This window comes from Papaver somniferum, chromosome 9 (assembly GCF_003573695.1).
Source record: "Papaver somniferum cultivar HN1 chromosome 9, ASM357369v1, whole genome shotgun sequence".
Lineage (NCBI taxonomy): Eukaryota > Viridiplantae > Streptophyta > Magnoliopsida > Ranunculales > Papaveraceae > Papaver > Papaver somniferum.
The window spans coordinates 51,423,881-51,449,357 of record NC_039366.1 but is presented as its reverse complement, the minus strand read 5'-3'; the positions used below and the strand labels follow the sequence as shown (position 1 = coordinate 51,449,357).

General features: G+C 36.7%; 1 protein-coding gene across 6 annotated transcripts; it reads left to right on the top strand.

Annotated features, from left to right (window-relative positions):
• Positions 1 to 5,592: 5,592 nt before the first annotated feature.
• On the top strand, positions 5,593 to 12,446 carry LOC113310773 (receptor-like serine/threonine-protein kinase NCRK). Of its 6 annotated transcripts, none has more exons than XM_026559550.1 (13): positions 5,595 to 5,897; positions 6,170 to 6,693; positions 7,119 to 7,192; positions 8,682 to 8,729; positions 9,029 to 9,108; positions 9,351 to 9,470; positions 9,715 to 9,837; positions 9,973 to 10,254; positions 10,367 to 10,608; positions 10,755 to 11,054; positions 11,134 to 11,370; positions 11,483 to 11,710; positions 11,829 to 12,446. In XM_026559550.1, the coding sequence occupies exons 5-13, from the start codon at positions 9,039 to 9,041 to the stop codon at positions 12,204 to 12,206; spliced, it is 1,980 nt and encodes a 659-aa protein (XP_026415335.1). In that variant the 5' UTR covers positions 5,595 to 5,897; positions 6,170 to 6,693; positions 7,119 to 7,192; positions 8,682 to 8,729; positions 9,029 to 9,038; the 3' UTR covers positions 12,207 to 12,446. The 6 variants fall into 6 exon arrangements, with proteins under 6 accessions (XP_026415339.1, XP_026415335.1, XP_026415336.1 ...); XM_026559551.1 differs by having other exon boundaries at positions 5,595 to 6,502; positions 6,593 to 6,693; XM_026559554.1 differs by having other exon boundaries at positions 5,593 to 6,693; positions 9,718 to 9,837.
• Positions 12,447 to 25,477: the final 13,031 nt, after the last annotated feature.

Here is a 25,477-nt window from a genome sequence, read left to right as displayed (position 1 = left end):
AGCCACAGATCTCTCGGTCTGTATAGAAGCATTGTATATTTTGTTTCTTTCCTAGTCTCTTTCTTTCTATGATGGGATGATCAAAGGGATTTGTCACATGGTAATCGAAGAAGAGAAACAAGCTGCTAAAATTATCAAGCACACAACCTCGTAATAATATTTATATATGTAAGATTGCATCAGTATCTTATATCACCACAATTTAATTTAGATAATTGACCAATTAATTATAAAGATCAAAGATATAGTGATATTGGTTTACAATTTCTCGTAATATATCCTATTCTAAAAATGAGATGAATTTATGGTTGACTCATCAAAATGGAGATGGAGAGTATTTATAACATCCCATTTTTTTTTATGAGGTCTACATATTTTCATTTAGTAATTTTTATTTGTTTTACTGTTTTTGAGTTAAGTAAGGATATATTGAGAAAAAAAAAGTTACAATGATGTAAAAAGTACAACGATCCCCTAAGTTCCAAATAAAAACAAAAATTACAAACATTATCTTCCCTCCCTATTAAACATATTTGATCATAGCAATGTGCCCAAAGACACTATCTGCAGAACCCCATAGAACCAAATATAACTTGATCGAAGAAATGTACTCAAAGATACCATTCACAAAGTCTGTGGTTGCTTGTTTCTTCCCATTAAACTGCTCAACATCTAAAATTACTTACACGCTCTTCTTGCATTTACCTAATAAATCCCACAGGCGTTGGTGAAATAAGACTATAAAAAATGTGCATAATCTTAATGATAAGCAAGTAATTTTTTTTTTATCTTCTTTGTCACGTTATAAACATATGTATGAAATAATCACTACTTCTTGAAGATGGAGCATGGATCTAGTAGATATAAAATTATGAACAACTCCCTAACAAAAGAACTGAACTTTAGAAGGTATCTTAGGAATGATAAACTTATCGATGAAGTCATAGCTGGTTTCCACCTTCACTAGAAAATCATAAAGAACATCTACCTTGAAAGTATCTGCTAAACTAATTTCTCCATCTAGTAATATCTCATGTTTTAGTTTGAGCAAGTCAATCCTTTCACCAGGATCATGTTTACGTTAAATCTCAACTACTAATTCCCGTCTTCCAAAATCTCACATAATGTTGCGTATTTGCTGCAGGTGATTATGTATAGCCTACAATATTTCTTATTCAAAATTGTGTTGTTCTTCCACCTGTCGTACAAAAATTTCAAGCTCATTTCATCTTTCCTTATCCTGTACACAAACAACAACATTAATGATCTGTTGAACTCACCAAGCATTGGTATTTCAAATTTAGCTCCAAAACTCACAGTTTGTATTGCTTACTAAAGTTATTTAACTTCTTATGTTATACTTAAGACATAGAAATGCTAAGACATGCTTTAGTTACTCATTTAAGACCCGGAGACGTATTGAAGAGCAACTGAAGACATAATCCTTCGTAGTGAAGTTAGTAACTATTGTCTTTGACTTGTTCCATTTCTATCAAGTTCTCATAGTCGTATTCATTAAAAATATAACATGCAAAGTTTATTCGCATGGCTTTAGTATTTAGATTGTTGGTTCTGCAACAATAAAATACTCAAAAAATGGCATCAAATACTTCCCACTCAACGAACTCAACAAATAAGCACAAAAATAAAAAACCACACAAACAAAGAAGAGACAAAAATAAGAGGGATAGTAGCCTCTTCTAAACACATATAGGAACGAAGAATTCGAGTGGTTTATATAAGGGAGAAGAGAGAAGATCAAAATAATGTGAAGTTAATGTAAATGAATGAGAGAATGAAATCCAGATCAATGATAGAAATAAATTCAAGTTAACAACAAGATTTTTCAAAACGGGCAAAACAGCTCAGCATATTATGTCGATATTAGAAGAAAAACGGGAACAAAAATATATCCCGCCGAGTCAGACTCCCCCATAGTTCAAACAAAATTTAATTTGATTTTAAATTCGTTTAGAAAATAATTCAAATATTTTGTCCAAAAAGATAAGTCTTGGTTGACTCACACCTGAACCCGAGCCCTTCCCAGACTGAAGAGGGCGCGCATGCTCCGGTGTGAAGCACCGTGCGTGCGTGAAATGTGTGGTTGCACCAACTAGCCCATTGCCTAAGTTTTCTCTCTCACACAAAAGTGTATGTTACCCAAAGGGACACTCCTAGGTCTAAATATCCTAATAATATGGAGAGGTATCATCTTTAGTTTTCCCTACGTTGGACTAAAGGTTTCATTCACAAATAATAAAAATGAGCTAGTGCCCTTAGTGACCATTGGTCCTAAGTTGTATTACCACCAAAACTAAAATCAAAACATAAATAAACTCATTTTCTCTAGCATAAATGACTTAATCATTATACATTAGTTGTTTCTACAACTTAAAATATACAGGGTTACGAAGTATAGTTCTTTAGACCCTGATGCTTCGACATGTATTACACTAATAGATAATTTGCTAGAAGTATTATATGCTGAATTTTTGACTTGAATCTGTACTTTAATAATCGTTCTAGAAAATATTTCATAGGACATGTGTTAATGTATTTAGAACATAAAAATTATATTTCGATTTGAAATATGATATAGGACCGGTCCCACAACCGATCCCAGAACCAATCCTGATTATATTGTGACTTGTTCTTTATATTCTCGGCTTGTGTGTTTTTCTTTGATTAATAGGTTTCGAGATGTATACAAGTTGGAATACGAATTATTCATATGTTATGAAACTATTGAACATGTATTTAACTCATATTTAGTTTTTTGACACTCAAGGCTAAGTTCCTATTAATATTATCTAGATATATTTTCGATACCATTTTTGGAATCGATATTGATATGTTTTTTTTTCCCAAATAATTGCACATAACTAGTCGACTGATTTAGAAAAGTACGTGAACTTGCAAATAGCTAATATTGGTTGTTATTCTAGTAGAGTATTCCTAAGTATATTAGTCGAAAAATATTATTAATTATATATTCTGAAAATAATATTTTGTATTCATTACAACTACAACTGAGTTATACTTGTAAATATAATCACATAATATCAAGTTTTTTGCTGATTTCATAAATGACATTTGATAAATACCTTTTGATTTTCGAAATTGGTAGATATTATTTCCAAACAAGCCTTGGTCATAACACTATTAATAATGGAGTCTTATATTTTTACAAACTCATCCTAGTACACACCTGAGACAAGTGTGAGATTACTCGCAGTAGTAAGTAGTCTGATTTAATTTGGACAAAAGCACAATTAACTAGTTTAAAGACTTCTTTAGGATTACGAGGCTCTACTTATACTGTTGGTGTGAAACTAAAATTGTTATATAGTTTTCAGTGTTTGTTACTACTTATTATTTAAGTAATGCATAATTAACTTCAATAGACGTTCTTGTTTATTACATGCTCATTTTCTTCTGATATCAGGTCACGCAAGAACTTTGAAGATTTGACTGCAACAGATTCCAGTGATCTAAAATATGTTGATATAACTATTAATTTTCTAACATTTACAAATCCCGGTATGTGTGACAAATGAATAATGAAATCAAATGAGGGTTGTTACTTTTGAATAATAAGAAGATTGAAGACCTTGAAGACATAGACTTCTTTTGTGTTTCTGATCTTGACGTGATTACTTGATTATCTGGGACAGACAAGTAGTTTATCTTTGACAAACATAATTCTTATTGATTGATAAATTGTTTGTGAATTATCATAAACGCAAGTCTTATAATCGAGTGATTACTTTTGTAATTGTAAAACTTGATTGATCTTATTAAGGAATTTCAAATATAATTATCTTGTTCATCTGGGCGTCAAGGAAATATATTAGAGGTTAAACGAAAGCGCATAATCATTTTTGGATATATCTGATAGATAAAATATACTTTTTCTTTTTTGTTGATATTGGATAATTATAGGCTTACCCCCTAGGCAGACCCACGCCACCCTACCGAATTTCCCCCTTAAGTAGGTATAGTCTAGACCCCAATTATTTGGCGAAATATCTCTATGAATCCAACATTTGTTTTTTTCTGCAGGGAAAGAGGTTGAGGGACTTATCCTACCACTCTCATTAATGGCAACCAAATTCTCCTCCTCGCTTTCATATTCACATAAATATGATGAAGTCCGAATTCATACACTTTTCTAAATGAATGTTCACGGTACATTTCAATTTCATCTTTTTAAGTTTAACCGTAGGGAATGGTGGTATGAGCTAATCTTCAACTTCGAATAGGAGTACGAAATCAAATTCTTACCTACAAATCCATGAGGGTCGTGGTCTCTCGCGCGGCCGCTCATAATGTCATTATAAGTTGGCGACTCGATAACCACTAAAAAGATCTCGAATTGTGTATAAATTGTTATTTTCCATATCTTTAGGATGAGGATACAACTGTTAGAGTACTTAATTGTAAATTGGTCCTTAAATTTTTTTCTCATGATTCAAATTGATCCTTTTGCCAACTTTTTTCTCTTTTTCTTACCATCTCATATTCTTCTTCAAAAAATTTCTCCTAATCTTCTAAATTTGCAGAATGAAGTATAACATTTTTCCTTAGTTCATATCCTCATTTCCTATAGAAAAGTTACATTTACGAACCGCTTCCCTTATATATATATGATCAGTACATAGATACGAAATTCATATGTTTTATCATCGTTTTCTACATGTAAATCTCGATTCTTTATTTCTTTGACTCTTTAGTTACTTAGTAAAGATGATAAAATTTTAATTCAATTTATTTATTTATGAGATGATTCATGGATCCTAATTAGATTAGATTAGATTATTCGGCAAATTGTGCGTAAAAATAACACAATTTCCTATAACCGAACCAGATACATGCGTATACATCCATCTTTTGTGGATACTAGATTCCATTAAGATTTTATATTAAATACCCAGGAGAAGAAAAGGAGTTAGGAAGTTTCAGCACGAAGAAAAGGAGAGATAAAAAAGAACGAATCCTAATACCTAGACTGAATAATACTCTCTCCGTCCCAAATTAGTTGAGCTAGTCATTTTCAAATTTTATCCCATTAATAGTTGAATTTATAGCATTTGATTGTCATATTTATATTCGTTATATAGGTGTTTTAAAATGCTTTATAATATTAATTTGAGAGATAAATTATTTCTAAAGTGTACTAGTAGCTCAACTAATTTCAGAAGGAGGTAAATAGTTACACGTGTTTAAGGATCTGTTTATAATTATTTTGTTACTTGACGACCGTCATCTAATCTTATTACTCTTAGAACATGATACGAGAAAATCTAGTGGTTGTTGACCAGCTAGCTTATAATGGCATTATGAGCGGCGGCGCAGGAGAGCATTGCCCAGTCCAAGATATGAAACCAACACTCTTGATAGGGTTCAGATCGTCTGTCATGTACCCCTGTCCTTGCCTATCAGAGAGTAACACGTGTTTCCTTGATATTAAATTTTCACACCGTTAATCATATTAAACAAAGAAATTCTAAGAATATTGAAATAAAAAACCAAGGTTCTTCTTCAAGTTTATTTTATTTGATGGATGAGCTTCATATCTTCAACGAGTTTTGGAAATCTAGTTTAGATTAAGGTGACAAGGTTGAGATATATGTATTTGACAAAAGGATTACCAAGATTATCTCTTCTTTCATTTCCATATCATCAAAGCAAGACCATCGTCTTTCTGTGATCGATGGATGCATTTCCGGCACCATCAAATCAATTCTCCCATTAAACTAATAATCAACTAAAGATTGTTCATAACTAGACAACCCGTAATTCCATCAAAGCCCCAAATTTGTTTTAAACCCTTCAGAACTAATTAGTTTGAGCTACAATCACAAAAGTTTCTAATTACGGACAAAATCCTATCTCAAGTTAAGCAATCACAAAACCTTACAAATTCCTAACCGTTTCCGGCCACCTTAGATATGTTAAGTCATTGATAGGAATGATTAATCAAATCTTATAGTTTTGGACTTTTAGACTGGGTTAAAATACGATTAGTGTATTCATTTGATTTGATTTTATTGTAAATCAGGACTTCATAAATTTATATTTATATTGAAAATATATTATGTACAGGAAATTAAGCTAAACGGTGTTAACGGCGTAATCTCTAGACACGTGTTTGTTGTTTCATTCGCAGGGACAAGGAGACAGGCAGATTTCTAAGACAGAGGATCTGGAGCCCTCTTGATAGGGATATACAACACCATATTAAATCACAACAAAGGCTCCTTAGTCCTTGCCGGTAGCCACCTTTGCATTCATTAAAGCGTCACACATATTTTAAGTTGAACTCATGAAACGCAACGCGGGGACCACATTCTGTAGCACAACGCGAGTTTATCGCATCTCGAGGGAGCTCTCTTTTTTCTCGACCTTCTTTAGTTACTTACTGGCTTCGGTCACTCTCCCTCCCTTTCCCACTCACTCACTCTGAAGTTTGAGCTATATAAAATTTCTTCATCCTGTCAAAGTTAGAAACCGTGATTACTTCCTTTTCTTCCTCTTCTTTCACGTCTTCTTTCAGACATAGCAGAATCTGACATTCATTAATCAATTTCAGCTCTACGATACAAATTCGTGAAGTAGTGGTTGTTATCTGAATTCAGAATCCCATTTCCGAGCTTTCATGATCTCTTGACGATTCAACGAATCTCAAATTAGGTAAATTTTTCTTTTCAAAGTCTTCACTATTGTTTTACTTTTGAATTCTTCTCCTTCTTCCTGCTTAGCTACATTTTAAGCTTATTCATCTCCCGATTTGATTTTTTTTTTTTTTTTTGAAGTTCTTGATTACCTCACATTGTTCTTTTTGATCAAATGAACAACGAAAAATGGTTTGTTTTCTTGTTTTTCAATCGAAATACTTTGCTCGATCCTATTCAATCGAATTTAAGATTCCATTTACCATTATCGTTTTATTACAATTAGAATCATGAAAATTAGATTTCATTGCTATTTTTAGTGGTCTTGTCTGAATAATTGAAACCCTAAGCCCTAAACTTCAGAGGGCCGTTACTAAAAGTTTATTCAAAATTATCTTTATTTTTTTTAATCTGAATTTTCTGCAATTTTGTTGTTTTCTGCAGCGACAGTGTAGAGTGGGTGGTGGTGGGGGAAGACCTCTGCGGATGAAGACTTTCAATTTCCGATATTCTGCAAGGTACAATCATGGATTTTTTAATCAAGTTTCTGATTCTGCACGTAGAGTTTTAAACTAAAAAATGACTGTAGTACCAAAGTTGGTGCCACGTAAGCCCATCTGATCATGATGTGGGTGAACAACACTTGTGATCGTACCTCGTGATGCTGAATATCATAAGACCATTTGTTAGTGTAGCGAGTGAAATGTCCCTGGGAAAGCAATTTTGGGGCAGTGAGACTGGTAGGTGAACAAACTCTTTCACACATAGGGATTAGGCTTCCGATGACTGGAACGGTGGCATTCCTCATTCAAAAGTGATTGATTTGAGAGTTAATCAGAACTGGTGTTTGTCCACTGCCCAATTATATGCTGAAAAGGATTTTGTACCCGCACAACCCAACCCACTGCCACCACTATATTGAGTGCTGTTTGTATAGAATTTCAACACTTAAATGACTCTGTACATCCCTTTAATCTGAGTGTAAATGGATTTACTACTATAGGGTGTTTAGAATTCCTTTAAGCTGTGTGCCTTCCCATAGCCGGTGAATGGCTCATGCGGCTGGCTGCAGGGATGCCCAAGAAAATTGGGATCCACCACTCATTTTCGCATTTTGTAAAAGGTCCAAGAGTCTTTTTCGGTCAATAGAAAAACGTTATATGTGGGACCCACTCAAATGGCATGGCTGCCACAAGGGTGCCCCCGAGAAAGCGTTGCTTCCCATTTACTGTTCTTGTCTTGGTCTCAAATATCATAACCAGTAATAGTTTGTTGAATCTGCTGAAAAATACGTTAAGATTTCTCTTCTTTACTGCAAAAAAAGGTAGGCAAAATCCTTAAAAATGTCTTTGAAGCCAAGTTTTTTCAACTGTCGGCATACACTAGCTAGTTTTGAATACTACTCATATATTTAGTGATTATAGATTTCTTTCTAAAAAAGTAGAATTAAACTACTTAATAAAAGGGACAGATTCAATAAAGGAAATAGTGTTGTGGGTTCTGAAGTTTATTGTGTAATTATCAACCGACTATATTTTGAGGATGGTTGGTGTGTCCCTATCCTGATTGAAAATGGTAGTCGCTTCCAAAGAAGATAGAGATGGGTTTGGGTATCTTCAGGGAGGTACTTAGAGTTAATATTTATTTTTGACATCTTTCCAAAACATATTGTCTTATTTGCTATCAATGGGTTGGTTTGCATTATCTAGTGCATGGTGATTGATTTGATCTTCTTTGATAAATATAACCTGGGGTTGTCTCCAGTTTCGCTTCGAGGTTACTAACAAAATGCAGGTAACTTTCATTATTATGATCACCACAATATAGAAACCAAACATCTATAACCGAACCATGTATATTTATATATCTATCTATCAATTCTGCTTTGAAGTTCATTTCCTTACTGTGATCACCACAAAAATATAAACCAAACAGCTTAATACGTATTATTATCTATACTAGTTTTGTTTCTTTATTTGATGGGTTTCCTTTCTTCACTTGTTTCAGGTAGAGCTTATGATCATAAACATTAGGATTGGAGGTCCCTAATAAGCTGTAAGTCCTGTTATTTTTAAATGTGTCAAAAATCTCAACTTTTGACTTTTGAAAATGGAGACTCAGAACAGAAGTGTAATAACCAAATGATGCTGTGGGGAAATTGTTTTTCTCTCTGAAAGACAGAACTCAACAACCGCCTTTCTTCGAAATGTATACCAGATGCTCTCACCAGTCCAAAAATGTCATTAAATTTGCAACTCCATTTATAAACAATTGGAATGGACTTGGTCTAAAGATCCAATATGGAACTGATTGCAGAACTTTCCCTTAACAGGATTTTATTGTTTTTGCTTCAGGGCCAAAAAGATGAAGATCAGATTTAGACTCACCATTGCTTGTATTGGTATCCTTGTTTCACTTCAGTGCATTTCTTGCGGTAAGTATATTTGTGGTTTTACCTCAAATAGTTGTTCTTTACCGTTAGATTCAAGCTAAATAGATAGTATATATTCTATTATAATCTCGCAAGATACAATCTGTAATGATTCACATATCATGCTTGTGGGTCATAACAAGTAATGCAAATTTGATTGCTTGACCGAGTTGCCCTGAAGTTGTCACGTCTTTTAATTAGATTCAAGCTAGGTCTTCTAATTGCGTATAACTTATTGTTAACAGATGAGCAACCTCAAGGGCCTGGTCTAAACAAATGGATATGCTCATGTGCCTCCACTAATCGAGGGAATGCCACCTACTCAATTGCTGCAAACTGTTCCACGCTTTGTGATTGTAATCCTGGTAACTTCCATATCTATGATGTTAGCATTTTCATGACTAAGATTATTTGGATTGAGGTTTGCTAGTGAACGATAAGTTGCAGCAGTCTTTATAAGATTAGGAGGGTTAAATCTGCCTAGTTTTACGCAAATCATCCTTGCTATGGCATATATGACACTGAGATTCTTGAACATCTTGGTGTGGAGAAACATTCTGTATCCGGCTGCAATTTTTTCATGTTGAATGTGTTTCCTACAAATGGCAGAAGAACCTGTAGGGGGTTCAAGTGGAGAAACATGGACATGTCTTTGTTCTGCTGAAGGATTTCCTAAAGTGCCTGACAACTTCCATGATTCCAGTTGTTTTACAGGCTGCAACTGCACATTAGGTATAACTTTTTAACCAGTTGACATCAGTAGTTGCATCTGAACAATGAAAACTTACTCAACAGTCGTTCCTCACTGTTTAGTTAACACTCCCAGAACTTCGTCCCATGACATTTTTTTTATTTCATCACGTGCAGGTTCTGCTGGTGAGCGTAAAGTAGCGAGCAAGGGCATTACAAGCAAGGTTGTTGTCTATGTTCTCTTACTGAGTGTTGTGCTCACAACTCTTGCCTTTCTTGCTTCTCTGGGATGCTATGTTTATCGAAGGGATAAATATCCGATGCAACCACCGATTTTCTCATCAGACAAGGACACAAGCTGCAATAGTGCAACCAACCTCATAAGTCATGCGTCAACATCAACATCATCTGTATCAACTTTCAAACTCAATACAAGTTCCTCAGTCAACCCTCTGTCAGGTAACTGATTGGTGTCTTCTTCTGCAAAAGGTCGATCCTATTTAAGAAGCTGAAAAGGCTTAATAAGTTTCATAAGTAGTCAAATCACCAGTACTCTTTACTTATCCTGCAGGATGCATTAGAAAGGTAGCTTTCATGTTTAGGACCAAAAGTGGAACTTTACCTGGAACCATTTACCAATTTTCGTACACTGAATTGGAGCTTGCAACACACAAGTTTGACAAGTCTAATCTCATTGGGCTCGGAGGTAGTAGCCATGTTTACCGTGGTCAGCTTAAAGATGGTAGAACTGTAGCTATAAAGCGACTAAAAACTCAAGGAGGGCCCGATGCCGATAATGTTTTTCTAACTGAGGTGCTCCTCATTTTCTCCAATATTCATCTTGATCTATTTAATTAGCTGTTCCTTTGAGGTTCATTTCGACTAGTCTATAACCTGTAAGGAAACGCAACTTAGTTTACCCCGCTGCGTTGGAAACTTAGTTTTCTTTGTTTTTACAGATTGAACTGATATCCAGACTCCACCACTGTCATATAATTCCTTTACTTGGCTACTGCTCAGAATCCCAAGGAAAACAAGCTGAAAGGCTAATAGTGTTTGAATACATGCCTAATGGTAATCTTAGAGATTGTTTGGATGAGGTTCAAGGGAAAGAACCAATGGATTGGGTGACGCGAATTAGGATTGCACTTGGAGCTGCAAGAGGTCTGGAATACCTCCATGAAGCTGCTGCTCCCAGGATTCTTCACAGAGATGTCAAGTCAACCAATATTCTTCTAGATGATAAGTGGAGAGCTAAGGCAAGTAACTTTAACTTACAAAATTTAGGTTATAACTTGATGGTTTTATGTGTGTCTTATTTATTCATTGCATGTGCAGATAACGGATCTCGGTATGGCTAAACGGTTAAAGACAGATGACCTTCAAAGTGCTCCAACTTCTCCTGCAAGAATGCAAGGCACTTTTGGATATTTTGCCCCAGAGTATGCAATTATTGGAAGGGCCTCCCTTAAATCAGATGTTTTCAGTTTTGGAGTGGTGCTTCTTGAGTTGATCAGTGGTCGTCACCCTATTCACAAATCACCTGATAAAGGAGATCAAAGTCTTGTAATATGGGTAATGCGAACTTAAAGTTTTCTGTGGAAAAAGCAAACTCTGATTCAAATAAGCATCACGTAAATAAGAAAAACTGTTGGTTAACTAGTTGAGTTAATTATTGCTGTCTCAGGCTGCCCCTCGTTTGAAGGATAGTAAGCGGGTAATATCAGAACTTGCTGACCCACTTCTGAAAGGTAACTATCCAGAAGAAGAAATGCAGGTGATGGCATATTTAGCAAAGGAGTGCCTTTTGTTGGATCCTGATTTTCGACCATCCATGAGTGAGGTTGTTCAAATCCTTTCTACCATTTCTCCAGATAAATCAAGGAGACAAAGTTTTCCTGTAAATCTTTTTCAGGTAATACGTCTATGTCCTTATGGAGATGGGCTTCATGTTCCAAGTTTCACTTAATATTACCATCAACTCTCCATTCCAACTAATGCATTTTCTTAAATCCTTCTCTATTACCATGCAGAACTCTTTAAACAGGAGTATGAGAAGTTTAGTGGAGATTGAGAAGACTGATGAGCTCACTGAAAATTCAACTGGTAGTAGCATGAGAGCTACAGTCGAAATTGAGAAAAACGACGAGCTGACTGAAAAATCAACAGTTGCGGAGGAGTTGAAACGAACTACATCTGAGAGATGGTCTCCTAGGTGTTCTTTGCCATTAAGCTTGGACCGTACCCTATGTATAAATGGGGAAGTAGCTCTCTCAGCCGATTATATGGAAAGATTGGTTCTATTAACTTCTAAAGGAAGAAGTTGGCGTGCGCACCCAGACGACGAGACAGTAGACCTGACAGAACCACGGTTTGAGTCATTCTTGCAAGCAAACGTGCTTTCTGTATAAATAAAAGAGAAGTTACAAGTACTAGTAGTCTAGTACAATCAGAAGCCAGGTATTGGAAAGAAATTTGTGAAAGCAATTTCCTTTTTCGGCTATGTTTCTGTTACTGTTGTGCTCAGTTGATTAATCCCAAAATTTGTATAACTATTTTTTCTAGTGGTTTTTACATGCGTTTACTTAATGTACAGTAAATACTATAAAACAAGGAGGATCATAATCTAGAACAATCACTCTTCTATGTGATTCATAGTATTTTGGATATCAAAATGTCTGACACCGGCACTCTAGTAGGATTAGAGATATTACCATCTCATCATGTAAATGTAACCATAAGAGAAATCAGATGAGACCCACCACTTCTGCCTCAAGGGATTGATACAGTGACAGTAATTACCCGATCTTTGAATATCTACGGCCTTTAAGCCAGGCCATGTTTGACTGATGATGCATTTTTTTTTTCCTTGGAACAAACTATATTAGAATTTTTTTTTTCGGTTACCGACCCTAAACTCGTCGTAAGCCCGTGGGTAGAATTCAACTCGAAAACCGGTTGAGTAGACGAGGAAACCCATTGACTTATAAACTACCAATTAAGCCCCATCTAACCAATGTGCGACTAGGATCCCAACATCCCACCACGCTTCCAGACCCAACGTCCTCGTTGGCCCACTCTATCGACACTGACCCGAAGGTAGCCCTTTCTCTTATGGCGGCTTCACTCCCCTATCAGTATTCAATGCGGGTGACAACTACGCCCATACATAGGTGCCCCAACACTTTAATCTAGCCTATAGGTCACCCCTTCCGTGGAGCGGGCATGGGTCGTGGTGGTTGGCTCTACCAAATATTAGGGTACCGACCCTAAACTCGTCATAAGCTCATGGGTATAACTCAACTCGAAAACCGGTTGACTAGATGAGGGAACTCATTGACTTATAAACTACCAATTAAGCCCCATCTAACCAATGTGGGACTAGGATCCCAACAAACTAGCCATTAAGGGGGTTTTAGCCTGATTGGCTTTGTACCTTTGGAAGGTACTACAATCCGGAAACAAAGAGCCGCTATCATTTATGGAGGATGTAGCATATAAGTACAAGCAATTGCTTTCAGTTTTGGCTGCCAATCTTGCCTCAGGGAATTACAATTAAAAAGTCTAAAATAACAAAATAAGTCTACATTGTCATCAAGCATAGTTATATTTGATGGTTGCGCTGGGTGCTTCCACTTTGGCCTCAGTTTCTTCACTATCTTCTTGTTTTCCATCTAATGTTGCAAATTATGTTCTTCAGTTGGTGATGCCACTGTTAAGGATATTGTGTCGACATAAACAATTGTCAAGGATATTGTGTCGACATCATGTACAACTGCAAGTATCCAACCACATAAGGAAACATAGTTCAGGATAGGAAATAATATTACATGATCATTCTGGAAGATTTTCATGTTTCCCATTTTAGGTATGTTGGGATCCTAGTCCCACATTGGTTAGATGGGGCTTAATTGGTAGTTTATAAGTCAATGGGTTCCTTCATCTAGTCAACCGGTTTTCGAGTTGAGTTATACCCATGGGCTTATGACGAGTTTAGGATCGGTACCCTAACATTTGGTATCAGAGCCAACCACCATGCATGCCCGCTCCACGGAAGGGGTGACCTATAGGCTAGATTAAAGTGTTGGGACACCTATGTATGAGCGTAGTTGTCACCCGCATTGAATACTGATAGCGGAGTGAAGCCACCATAAGAGAAAGGGCTATCTCCGGGTCAGTGTCGATAGAGTGAGCCAACGAGGACGTTGGGTATGGAAGCATGGTGGGATGTTGGGATCCTAATCCCACATTGGTTAGATGGGGCTTAATTGGTAGTTTATAAGTCAATGGGTTCCTTCATCTAGTCAACCGGTTTTCGAGTTGAGTTCTACCCATGGGCTTATGACGAATTTAGGGTCGGTACCCTAACAATTTATATTATGTATTTATGTGATTATGCATTCATTCAATTCTTGTAACCTGTGTAATATAAATAAAGAAGTTGTTTTCTCTCCCAAGTATCTAAGGGAAATCATGTTGGAAAAATAAGGTTTTATGTGAATAAAAATTTATAATAAAAAAGTTTTTCAAAATAATGTTTGCAGAATTCACCGTTTCCAGGGAATTATAAACCCATGGGATTACAAATTTTGGGATTCATGTAGATTCCTTGTGTGCTCGGTAACTCAATCAAAATTTCTAGGATTTATGGAGTTTTCTTGTATTAAAGTCTTTGTACCGTTTGAGATTACCCTCAAATCTTAAAATTGCATATATATGGGATTTAGAGTTAAAAAAAAGTGGGTCCATAAATCCCTTGATAAGTTTCCCAGCAAATCTTATGGGAGAGGGGTCGGACTCCATATGGAGGATTTGTTGGAAAACTGTAGGAAACGTGATTCCAAGGATTCGAGTAACCAAACATACAAAAGGAAACTTAATTCTACCAAATCCCGTGGACCCATAAATTCCACCTTTAAAATTCTACATCCAAACCCACCATAAATAAACACCTTCCAAATTTATCTCTTAGTTTTTTAGAGGATAAGTTTACCTTATATATTTTGGATTTGCGCTAGGGTTTTATATACAGATGAACCTCTCTTGAGTACTTCTTCTTGTTCGTTTTCTATATTTGCTACGAGAATTTAAGTGCTAACACTTCTCTGATTATTGTGTCGTCTCCGGTTCAATTATTGATGTCTTGAACATCCCTATTAAACACCATAGAAAGAAGAAACTGGTAATAGTAGATTGAGGCACATGTTCAACATGTTGTCCTTAAGACAAGAATTCCCGGATACACTCTAAAACATGTTGTCCTTAAGTTTGCTAGAAATGAAAACTTAGGTATTTATAGACCAAGGATGTTTGGGCAGCAAGGAATTTCCAAAACGAAAGTATTCTCAAGATATGCAATAAATGCCCATTCGGTTTCCATAATCCCAGTAAATGCTTTGTCCAACATTTCCCGAAATTTCTCAATAGAAAATATTTAATTAGTAAATGCACATTACTAATTTTTATTCTCTAAAAATATGCACTTAATTGCTAGTAATTAAAGCATATAAAACTAATAACCTTAATTAAAAGATTCTTAATTTATTTCGGAACATGACTTCCTTAAGTACTAAGGAATATCTTTGAACAATAAAAGATAAGAGTTACTGTGCGTATTCAAAGAATGTTTACATCTCTTCTTTGTAAATCCTCTTTCATATTTACATTCTTGGAATCGATTATACCACACTTCCAAACAAGTATTCCAAGAAAACTATGTGATTGATCAAATATCATCCATGGGTTCAATTGGTTCTACCAATCACTAGGATCGGTTATACCCTAATATGGAAACACTTGTGATCTTTCACACAAGTTACCAGGACCGGTTACATCAGTTACCAGGATCGGTTACATCAATTACCAGGACCGGTTACCATATACACATGGTATTGCTTGTGATCGGTCACACCAGTCAGTAGGATCGGTTACACCAATTACCAGGATCGGTTACACCAATTACTAGGACCGGTTACACCAATTACAAGGATCGATTACACAACTTCTCTGTGATCGGTCACACCAATTACTAGGAACGGTCACACCAATTACAAATATCGATCGTACCATCTCAGGTGATTACTTAGGATCAGTTACACTAATTAATCAAAACTAGTCATACCAAATCATAAGCCATACATTGTGATTAGTTATACAAAGATACATAACAAAATTACGATCGGTTCTACCATCTCACACATATTGGTAATCCAAAGATTTGCAATGAATAGCCGTACCAATAAGCCTAGCGATTTCCCTTTCGATTCATTAAACAAGTTTATGAATGTACATCATTTAAAAAAATATAAAACATTGTTTCCTAGGATGAAATATTCACCTTTACCCATTCACATAATCATAACAACATTCATAAGATTATGTCGATGTCATATCTACGAAGTTCAAAAGATAAGTGTTATACTTCGTAGTCTAATTCCTTAATACTATGATCATGTGATCATGTATCACTACTAGAGTAATATATCCATACACATCTTCACAGTTATGTTTTCAATATAGCACGACTTGAAAGATACGTTAGGAATGAAACAATTCAAGTCAATATTACTAACCTCAAGAGAAAGGATGATGCCGTCGTTGTAGCTCGTTACTTCTTCATGTTCTTCAGGTCTTCAAGTAATACTTGTATGTCTCAACATTCCTAGACTTTCTAGTCTAACCTAAACGAAGTTTTCTCTAGTACATAATCAAGCGACTCTTAGATGAGTATTGACTCACTAAAATATGACAACAAACATGACATACCAACGCTTGATGGGTTCAACCAATCTATGATCTAACAATCTCCCTCAATGTCAATTTTATTGACAAAACTCTTAATACATATGGATAAACAAATTACAAGAATTCAATATACATACGCTTGATTCCAAGTTTCAACAACACAATAACATGCATATATTCAATCAGTAAATGCCGTTGTTGACATCTGAATAACAACGCTTATACTCCCCCTAAAGATAAGATAAGTAGATATTCAATCCGAACATCTTTGTTATTCCACTTTTGTAGTACAGAATGATGATAGACGCATTTATATGTCTAATTTGTCCTCAATGTTTCGTATTGTTAGTACTTGTTTTCGTCCTTATTATGGTGTTTTGTGTGTTTGTAGGTATTTTTTGGAAATAAATATTGATGGAAAATTCGGCTCAAAAAGTTGTTAAAGGCACCCCGGAGGACATATGTTATTCGGACTCCAACAACGGATAAGGGGCGACCACTGGATAAGGGATGACCTTCTTTAACAAATTCAAAATTTTGTTTTGGCGGGAAAATGGTGAAGAGAACTGACAGATTTTCAATTGGATGTTTGGACGTGATTTAGTGAGATTCGATCCCTGAAACTTCATGGGTAGATGTGATTTGTCATAACAAAGCTGGTACGGGTGTTTTTTTCGATCAAATTTGGCTAGATAACCCAAGATATGAAATCAGAGCATCACGGGTTGGTTTTCCATCCCGAGTCCTGATTGAGTGACCAAGAGATTTTCGCGTGGCTGCTGCATGTTGGAACACTTCTGGACAATGACTGGATGCGTTTAGAGTAATTTGGCATGGGGAAACAACATGAGAAGCTAAATCAGGGAAGAAAATATTCCCAAAATATTTTTCATCAAGGACGAGTTAAGAGAGAATTATCTTGAGTTATAGCGATATTTCTTGGTGCTACTGGCTATATAAAGGGTGCTGGTGTTTCACAAAGGGGGATACAGATAATTGGGAGGATTTAGAACATCTTAGAGGCGAGAAATTGAAAGTTGCAGAGAGTCACCATTTCTCCTGCTGCATAGCTGAAGAACACGAAGAACAGACTAGCAAAGACAATCGTTTTTCTACAGTGATAACGACTCACAGCCGAGGGTCGTACATCATAGGCATACTTATTTGCTACAGTATCAGTGACACATACTGTGGGTCGTTCTGGTTTGTAACACATATAACTGTTACAAACCCAGTTTTCATTATATTTCTCCCTTTTCATCATTTGTAAACCATTTTTGAGCAATAATAATGAATTTCGAGCGTGTTTCCAACATGATTATGTGCTAATTCTCTCACAACCAAGGCAATGAGGAAGCTATTTATGCATGAATAATTTGGTAACTATTATATTTTCTCTAATATTTAATTATAATTCACTCAATCACTGCTTTTGCAGAGTTTTTAATTGTTTGCATAATTTTCTTCATTAGTTGTAATTCAATTAGATAGGTTATGCTTTGATTAGATAATCTATGCTTAGGGGATACAATTAATTTTTGAGAATTTGCCTGATTATTTGTGAGTTAAGAAAATAAGGGACTTAAGATAATTAGAGTTTTGGGTTATTTACCATCATTCATTCATGTGTAATAGTGGAATTAGTGTCTTGGTTATTTTCTCATATCTTGAAATCAAATTTTGAGTTAAGTTTTCTTTAATTTTTAAGTCTAAATTCTTTTGCTTTCACAAGTCTCAACGAACCTTTTTACTACAACATTATTGAGTCACATCAAATTTTTGTAATACCCCCAAACTTATTATTTGCTAATCCTCGAGCAAAACTAAAAAAAATAAATAAAACCGAGTTAATCTCGGGAGGGTTTACCAGAGGTGTACCCACAAAACCATTACTCCGGACCCTAGCTATCTACGCAGAATCTTGGAAGGCACTAAAGAATCTCCTTGGTTGGCATACAATCACTGACTACAGGAGGAAGTACCCTGATGCGAAATTCCAATTGTTTTACACGAGTTTGCACTCAAGCATACTAAAATTCATATAAAGTGACAGAGCTCTACTCAGATAGTTTCTGGACACCATAAACCGGAGTCAACCAATCACATGGAAAGATTAAGAAGATGGATAAAGAGAAAAAATCGATGGTTTAAAGTGAACGGTGCTTCCCATATCTGTCTGAAGGCCTCTGCCAAGATGAACCTATCCTAATGGACTGAGATACCGGCCTGACTAATATCAACACAACTGGCATATACAAGGGGACCAGTGGTCGATAAACCTAACTCTAGGTCAACACAACTGGCATATACAAGGGCACCAGTGGTCGACTTTATTGAATTTATTCCGGTTGGTCTGGTCTTAATTTTTTTTTTTTGTTGTTGTGGTTGTTGTTGTCTCAATCACCCTATTTCACACTAGCAAAGGTAACAACTTGAATCGTGTGCCCCACCAAATCACTTAAAAAAGAAAAACAGAAGGATTAGGATTCAACGAGATATGGCAAAACTACCATTTTTTTTAATTCTAACACTTGAGCTCTGTGCTTTTATGAATAGACTCTTTAGATGTTTCCATCTAATCAGATTGGTTCCTCAACTCCTACAACCAAGATGTCCCCATCCACTTAGATTGGTTAGTGCCAACCTTAATAAGCATAAATTTCTAGGCTCTGGAGTTTATTTATTGCAACTAAAAGCTAAAAAGTTTCTTCCCCACCCCCAAACTTAAATCTAACATTGTCCTCAATGTTTCTAATGAAAGAGCAATACCAAAAAGTAAAGTAACACGAGGAATCAGTAAAGAGAGAAGTCGGAAAGATAGTACCTGGGTGAGGAGAGAAATCAAAATCTAATATAAACATACAATCGCCTCGATGGTCAATCAAGGGTAAACAGGGTCCCCCAGAGGGACCTCCTCAATATCACCTGTAGGAAAGGGATCTAAAAAGGGTTTCAATCTCTGACCGTTAACCTTCGAAGAACTACTACCATCCGGTGTCTCGATTTCAACAGCTCCATGATGAAAGACAGTGCGAACAATAAAAGGACCCGTCCACCAAGAACGTAACTTCCCAGGGAAAAAATGCAAGCGGGTATCATACAGAAGAACGTTTTGAACTGGAGAAAATGACTTTCTTAAGATATTTCTATCATGCACAAGTTTCATTTTGTTCTTATACTCCTTAGCACTATCGTATGCATCTCTACGAATCTCTTCCAACTCATTGAGCTGGAGTTTCCTATGGGCTCCTGCCTTGTCGAGTGAAAAATTTAGCTGCTTAACAGCCCAATAAGCTCTATATTCTAACTCAACATATAAGTGACATTCCTTTCCATAAACAAGCCGATAAGGCGACATTCCAATGGGGGTCTTAAACGCAGTACGGTAAGCCCATAAGGCATCAGTAAGCCTAGACGACCAGTCTTTCCGATTAGGATTAACTGTTTTCTCTAATATACGTTTTATATACCTATTGGAAACTTCTACCTGACCACTAGTCTGTGGATGATACGGGGTATCTACCTTATGTGTAATACCATATTTCTTCATCAAAAGCCTAAAAGGTCCATTACAAAAGTGCGACCCTCCATCACTAATTATAGATCGCGGTGTACCAAAACGTGTAAGTATATTATCTTTTAAGAACTCAATCACAACCCTATGGTCATTGGTTTTACATGCAACCGCCTCAATCCACTTAGAGACATAGTCTACAGCGACAAGGATGTATAAGTTACCAAAAGAATTAGGAAACGGACCCATAAAGTCAATACCCCACACATCAAAGACCTCAACAACTAAAATAGGGTTCAAGGGCATCATGTTCCTACGGGATATGGTTCCTAATTACTGGCAACGTTCACAAGTCACACAGTAACTGTGGGAGTCTTTAAAAAACGAAGGCCAATAGAATCCACATTGCAATATCTTAGCAGCAGTTTTCTTAGCACTAAAGTGACCCCCACAAGCATGATCATGACAAAAGAAAATAATACTGGACTGGTCACTCTCAGGTATACATCTCCTAATAATCTGGTCTGGACATACTTAAACAAATAAGGATCATCCCAAAATAAGTTCTTAACCTCGGCTAAAAACCTAGAATGATCTTGTTTACCCCAATGTTGGGGCATTCGACCAGTAACAAGATAATTCACTATATTCGCATACCAAGGTGCTTGGGTAACAAAGAAAAGTTGTTCATCAGGAAAACTATCCCTTATAGGAAGGGAATCATCAGGGGAATCAACAACTAGCCTAGACAAGTGGTCTGCTACTACATTTTCGGCACCCTTTTTGTCTCTAATGTATGGAGAGAACTCTTGCAACAAAAGGATCCACCTAACCAATTTAGGTTTCGTATCCCTCTTAGAAAAAAGATATTTCAAAGCAGCATGATCAATATATATGACGATCTTAGAATCTAAGAGATAGGGTCTAAACTTGTCTAAGGCAAACACAATGGCTAACATTTCCTTTTCGGTAGTGGTATAGTTCAACTGGGCATCATTCAGAGTTTTGCTAGCATAGTAAATCACATGAAGTAATTTGTTTTATCGCTGACTTAGCACAACACCAATAGCATAATCTGAAGCATCACACATGATCTCAAAGGGTAAGTTCCAGTTGGGTTCCTGGACTATGGGGGCGGTAGTGAGTAAAGTCTTGAGCTTCTCAAAAGCCTCTAAACAAGCATCATCAAAGACAAACTTAACATATTTTGCAAGCAAATTGCAAAGAGGTCTAGAAATCAAGCTAAAATCCTTAATGAATCGACGATAAAAACCTGCATGCCCTAAGAATGACCTAATATCTCTTATGGTTTTTGGGACCTGTAAAGTCTTAATAAGGTCAACTTTGGCTTTATCTACCTCTATACCCTTAGAAGATACGATATGCCCTAAAACAATTCCTGAACGAACCATGAAGTGACATTTCTCCCAATTAAGCACTAAATTCTTTTCCTTACACCTAGTCAACACTAGTGACAAATGATGCAAGCACTCATCGAAAGACGAACCAAACACTGAAAAATCATCCATAAAGACCTCTAAGAACCATTCTACCATGTCAGAAAATATGCTCATCATGCAACGCTGAAAAGTCGCAGGGGCATTACAAAGCCCGAAAGGCATGCGTCTATACGCAAAGGTACCAAAGGGACAGGTAAAAGTGGTTTTCTCCTGGTATTCTGGGGCAATAACGATTTGATTATATCCAGAGTAGCCATCTAAAAAGCAGTAGTGACTATGTACAGCTAATCTCTCTAGCACTTGGTCGATGGAGGGAAGGGGAAAGTGGTCCTTCCTAATGACCTTGTTCAATTTCCTATAGTCAATACAAACACGCCAACCCGTGGTCACTCGAGTCGGGATTAACTCATTGTTATCATTCTGGACTACAGTAATACCGGATTTCTTGGGAACAACCTGAACGAGGCTGACCCACTTACTGTATGAAATGGGTTAGATAATGCCTGCATCTAACAGCTTAAGAACCTCGGTTCGAACTACCTCTTTCATATTAGGGTTTAGTCTTCGTTGCATCTCCCTAGAAGGTTTGGTATCTTCCTCTAAATAGATATGATGCATACAAACAGTAGGACTTATACCCTTAATGTCTGCTATGGTCCACCCTAAAGATTCCTTGTTGTTTTGAAGGACGGTCACTAGCCTACTTTCCTGATCACTATCCAAGTCGGAAGCAACAATCACAGGTAAAGTCTCAGACGGGCCTAAAAACACATACTTCAGGGTATCTGGCAATGGTTTTAGGTCCAACTTAGGAGGCCCTTCTAACGAAGGAACTATGGTAGACTTAGAAACTGGTAGTGGTTCGAACTTAGGTTTCCATCCGTTACTAGTGTCTAACAAAGGGGTTGAATCTAACAAAGCATTCACCTCATTAATCACATTATCATCATCGAAATCAATCCCAAAGTGAGCTAGGAATTTCTCTAACGGATCTTCTAACAAAGTGTTTGGTAATGACTCCTCGACTAATGTTCCTATCATGTTTACCTCTTCTATGCTCGAGTCATCTAGTTCATAGGGTAGCTTACTAATATGAAAGACGTTCAGCTCAATAGTCATATTACCAAAAGACAAATTCATAATACCAGTTCGACAATTAATGATCGCATTGGATGTTGCTAAAAATGGGCGACCTAAAATCACTGGTATCTGGTTCTCTGGGTCAGGGACAGGTTGGGTATCTAGGATAACAAAATCCACTAGATAAATAAACTTGTCGACCTCAATAAGAACATCCTCGATCACACCACGAGGAATTTTAACGGACCTATCAGCTAACTGAAGTGTCATCTAGGTAGGTTTCATATCACCAAGTCCTAGCTTGAGGTACACATGGTATGAAAGTAAATTCACATTGGCTCCTAAGTCAAGCAAAACTTTCTCAACACGGTATTTACCTATTGTGCAAGAAATGGTAGGGGACCCTGGGTATTTATACTTTGGAGTAGTGGTATTCTGAATAATGAAACTCGCGTGACTAGATAGGAAGGCTTTCTTTTGGACACTAAGCTTACGCTTTCGTGTACACAAGTCCTTAAGAAACTTGGCATAAGCGGGAATCTGCTTAATCGCATCCAACAATGGTAGGTTGATAGTTACCTCCTTAAAAACCTCCAATATATCATTAAAGTTGGACTCCCTCTTAGTTGGAACTAGCATCTAGGGAACGGGGCTCTGGGAACAAAGTCGGGCTCAACAGAACCCTCATTGGTCTCTTTAGAGACTCTATCAGTCTCCTCCTTTTCTGGCTCGGAAGGGTGAGCTATAACATGTTCACTTTCAGGCATGGTGACCTTATTGTCAACTTTCTTCCCACTCCTAAGGGTTGTAACATAATTCAATGATCATATGGTCTTTCACCTATTTCATTAATTCCTCTAGGGTTGGGTTGAGTCTGACTAGGAAACTTACCTCTTTCTCTTAAAGACTCATTTATCTGACTAACCTGGTTTTTCAACTCGGAAATAGCCTGAGAGTTAGCCTGACCTATTCTCTTATTTTCTTCTAAACCTTGAGCAACAGATTTCTGAAACTGGATAGTATTACGAGTTAACAAAGCAAGAGAATCTTCTAAACTCATAATCTTCTTATCCGAAGGGTTCTGAAACTGTGCCGGAGCTGAAGGATTCTTAGTATAGCCAAAACCTGGGGGAACCTGAGCATTACTATACTGACCTTGGACCAAGAAAGGTTTGGATGGTTTCTCCAGCCAGGGTTATAGGTTTCTGAATATGGGTCAAACTTCTGTCGGTTATCAAACCTAGTGTTGTTATAAAGAGCATTGGCTTGCTCTTCAACAACAAGGCCTTCCCAAAAAGGCTCATTTCTTCCACTACTACCACTAGAATGACCTAATTCTAAGGCTTTTAACCTTTTGGCTATAGCTTCTATTTTGGCATCTGACTCATAAGTTCCTTCTACCCTATTAACATTTCCTCTACTTAGAAGATTTTTTTTCTGGGGTTCCCTACTATTTTCCCATTGTTGGGTCTTATCGGCGATTTCATTCAAAAATGTCATCGCTTCATCAACAGTTTTATTCTCAAACCCACCTGTGCATAAGGAATCAACCATGGTTGTTGTTGAATAATCTAAACCCTCGTAGAGGATCTGAACTAACCTAACCTTTTCCAAACCATGATGAGGACATTGAGATATCAAGTCATTGAACCTTTCTAAGTACCTATATAAAGATTCTCCCTCTTGTTGGGCAAAAGTACATATTTGTGTCCTAATAGACGATGTTTTATGCCTTGGGAAAAGCTTATGTATAAAGGCAGAAGTAAGTTGGTCATAGGTTTCAATTGACTCAGAGGGCAAACTATACAGCCAAGAGTTGGCTTTATCTTTTAAGGAAAAGGGGAATAACCTAAGTTTCAACGCATCATCACTTAGGTTTTTAATTTTCAGAGTGCTACAAACTTCCCCAAATTCCCTAACATGAAAATAGGGGTTCTCATTCTCTTTTCCTAAAAACATTGGGAGCATCTGTAAAGTCCCAGGTTTCAGTTCATAATTTGCCTCGGTTTCAGCTAACTTGATACAAGACGGACGAGAGGTCCTAGTTGGGTTTAACAAAGCTTTCAAAGTTGTCATTTTTGGCACTACCAAAGGACTAGGAGTACTTTCTTCACTAATTGTCAAGTTTTCAAAGCTGAAATTTCCAAAGACAAGGCTCTCAAAATAAGAGTCTTCGAGCTCCCTGCTTTCACAAGAAAAACTACTAGGTTTGTCACTAATCAAACGACCTAGAGTGTTTCTTTTCCAAGCCCGCTCTCTAATGACCTCAGACATACACTAGAAAAACAAAAATACAAAGAAAAATCCTAAAAGGAAGGGAATATCTAAGCAAACACAAACAAGGCTGACTCCACCACAACAAACCTACTGATTTCTAGCAAACAAAAAGCATGATGGCTCCACTTAGATTGTTTCTAGACCAGCTTCTAATCCTTCGAAAGGGAATTCATTACAATTTAAGCAAACCCCTCTGGAATCAATCCGAGTCAAAGTAAGTTGAATAGAGGCGAGGGAAGCTCAGTGGAGCTTTGATACCCAAGGCCTCACCGGTATTACAAGGCGGCGCAGTCACGCATTCAACTCACATAAACCATCATGAACTTCGAAGTATGCTTAAAAGGGTAACCAATATTTTTCGAACGACTTTCCTACTAAGATCGTTACCATATAGGTCTCATTCTATTCCAAATTTTAAATCTTAGGTTCGCGATAAGTATCGTTTTCCTTAGGCGGGCAAGAAGAGAACGGTGATGAAATCCGAACCCTTATCTTGTATGGCAAGTCCTTGCCCTTTACTAGGAAATTAAAGCAGACGTATTCAGTTCCTCGACATATATGCAAACGAAGGAATACAGTAACTCGCTAGCAGGGGATTCGCGAGTGT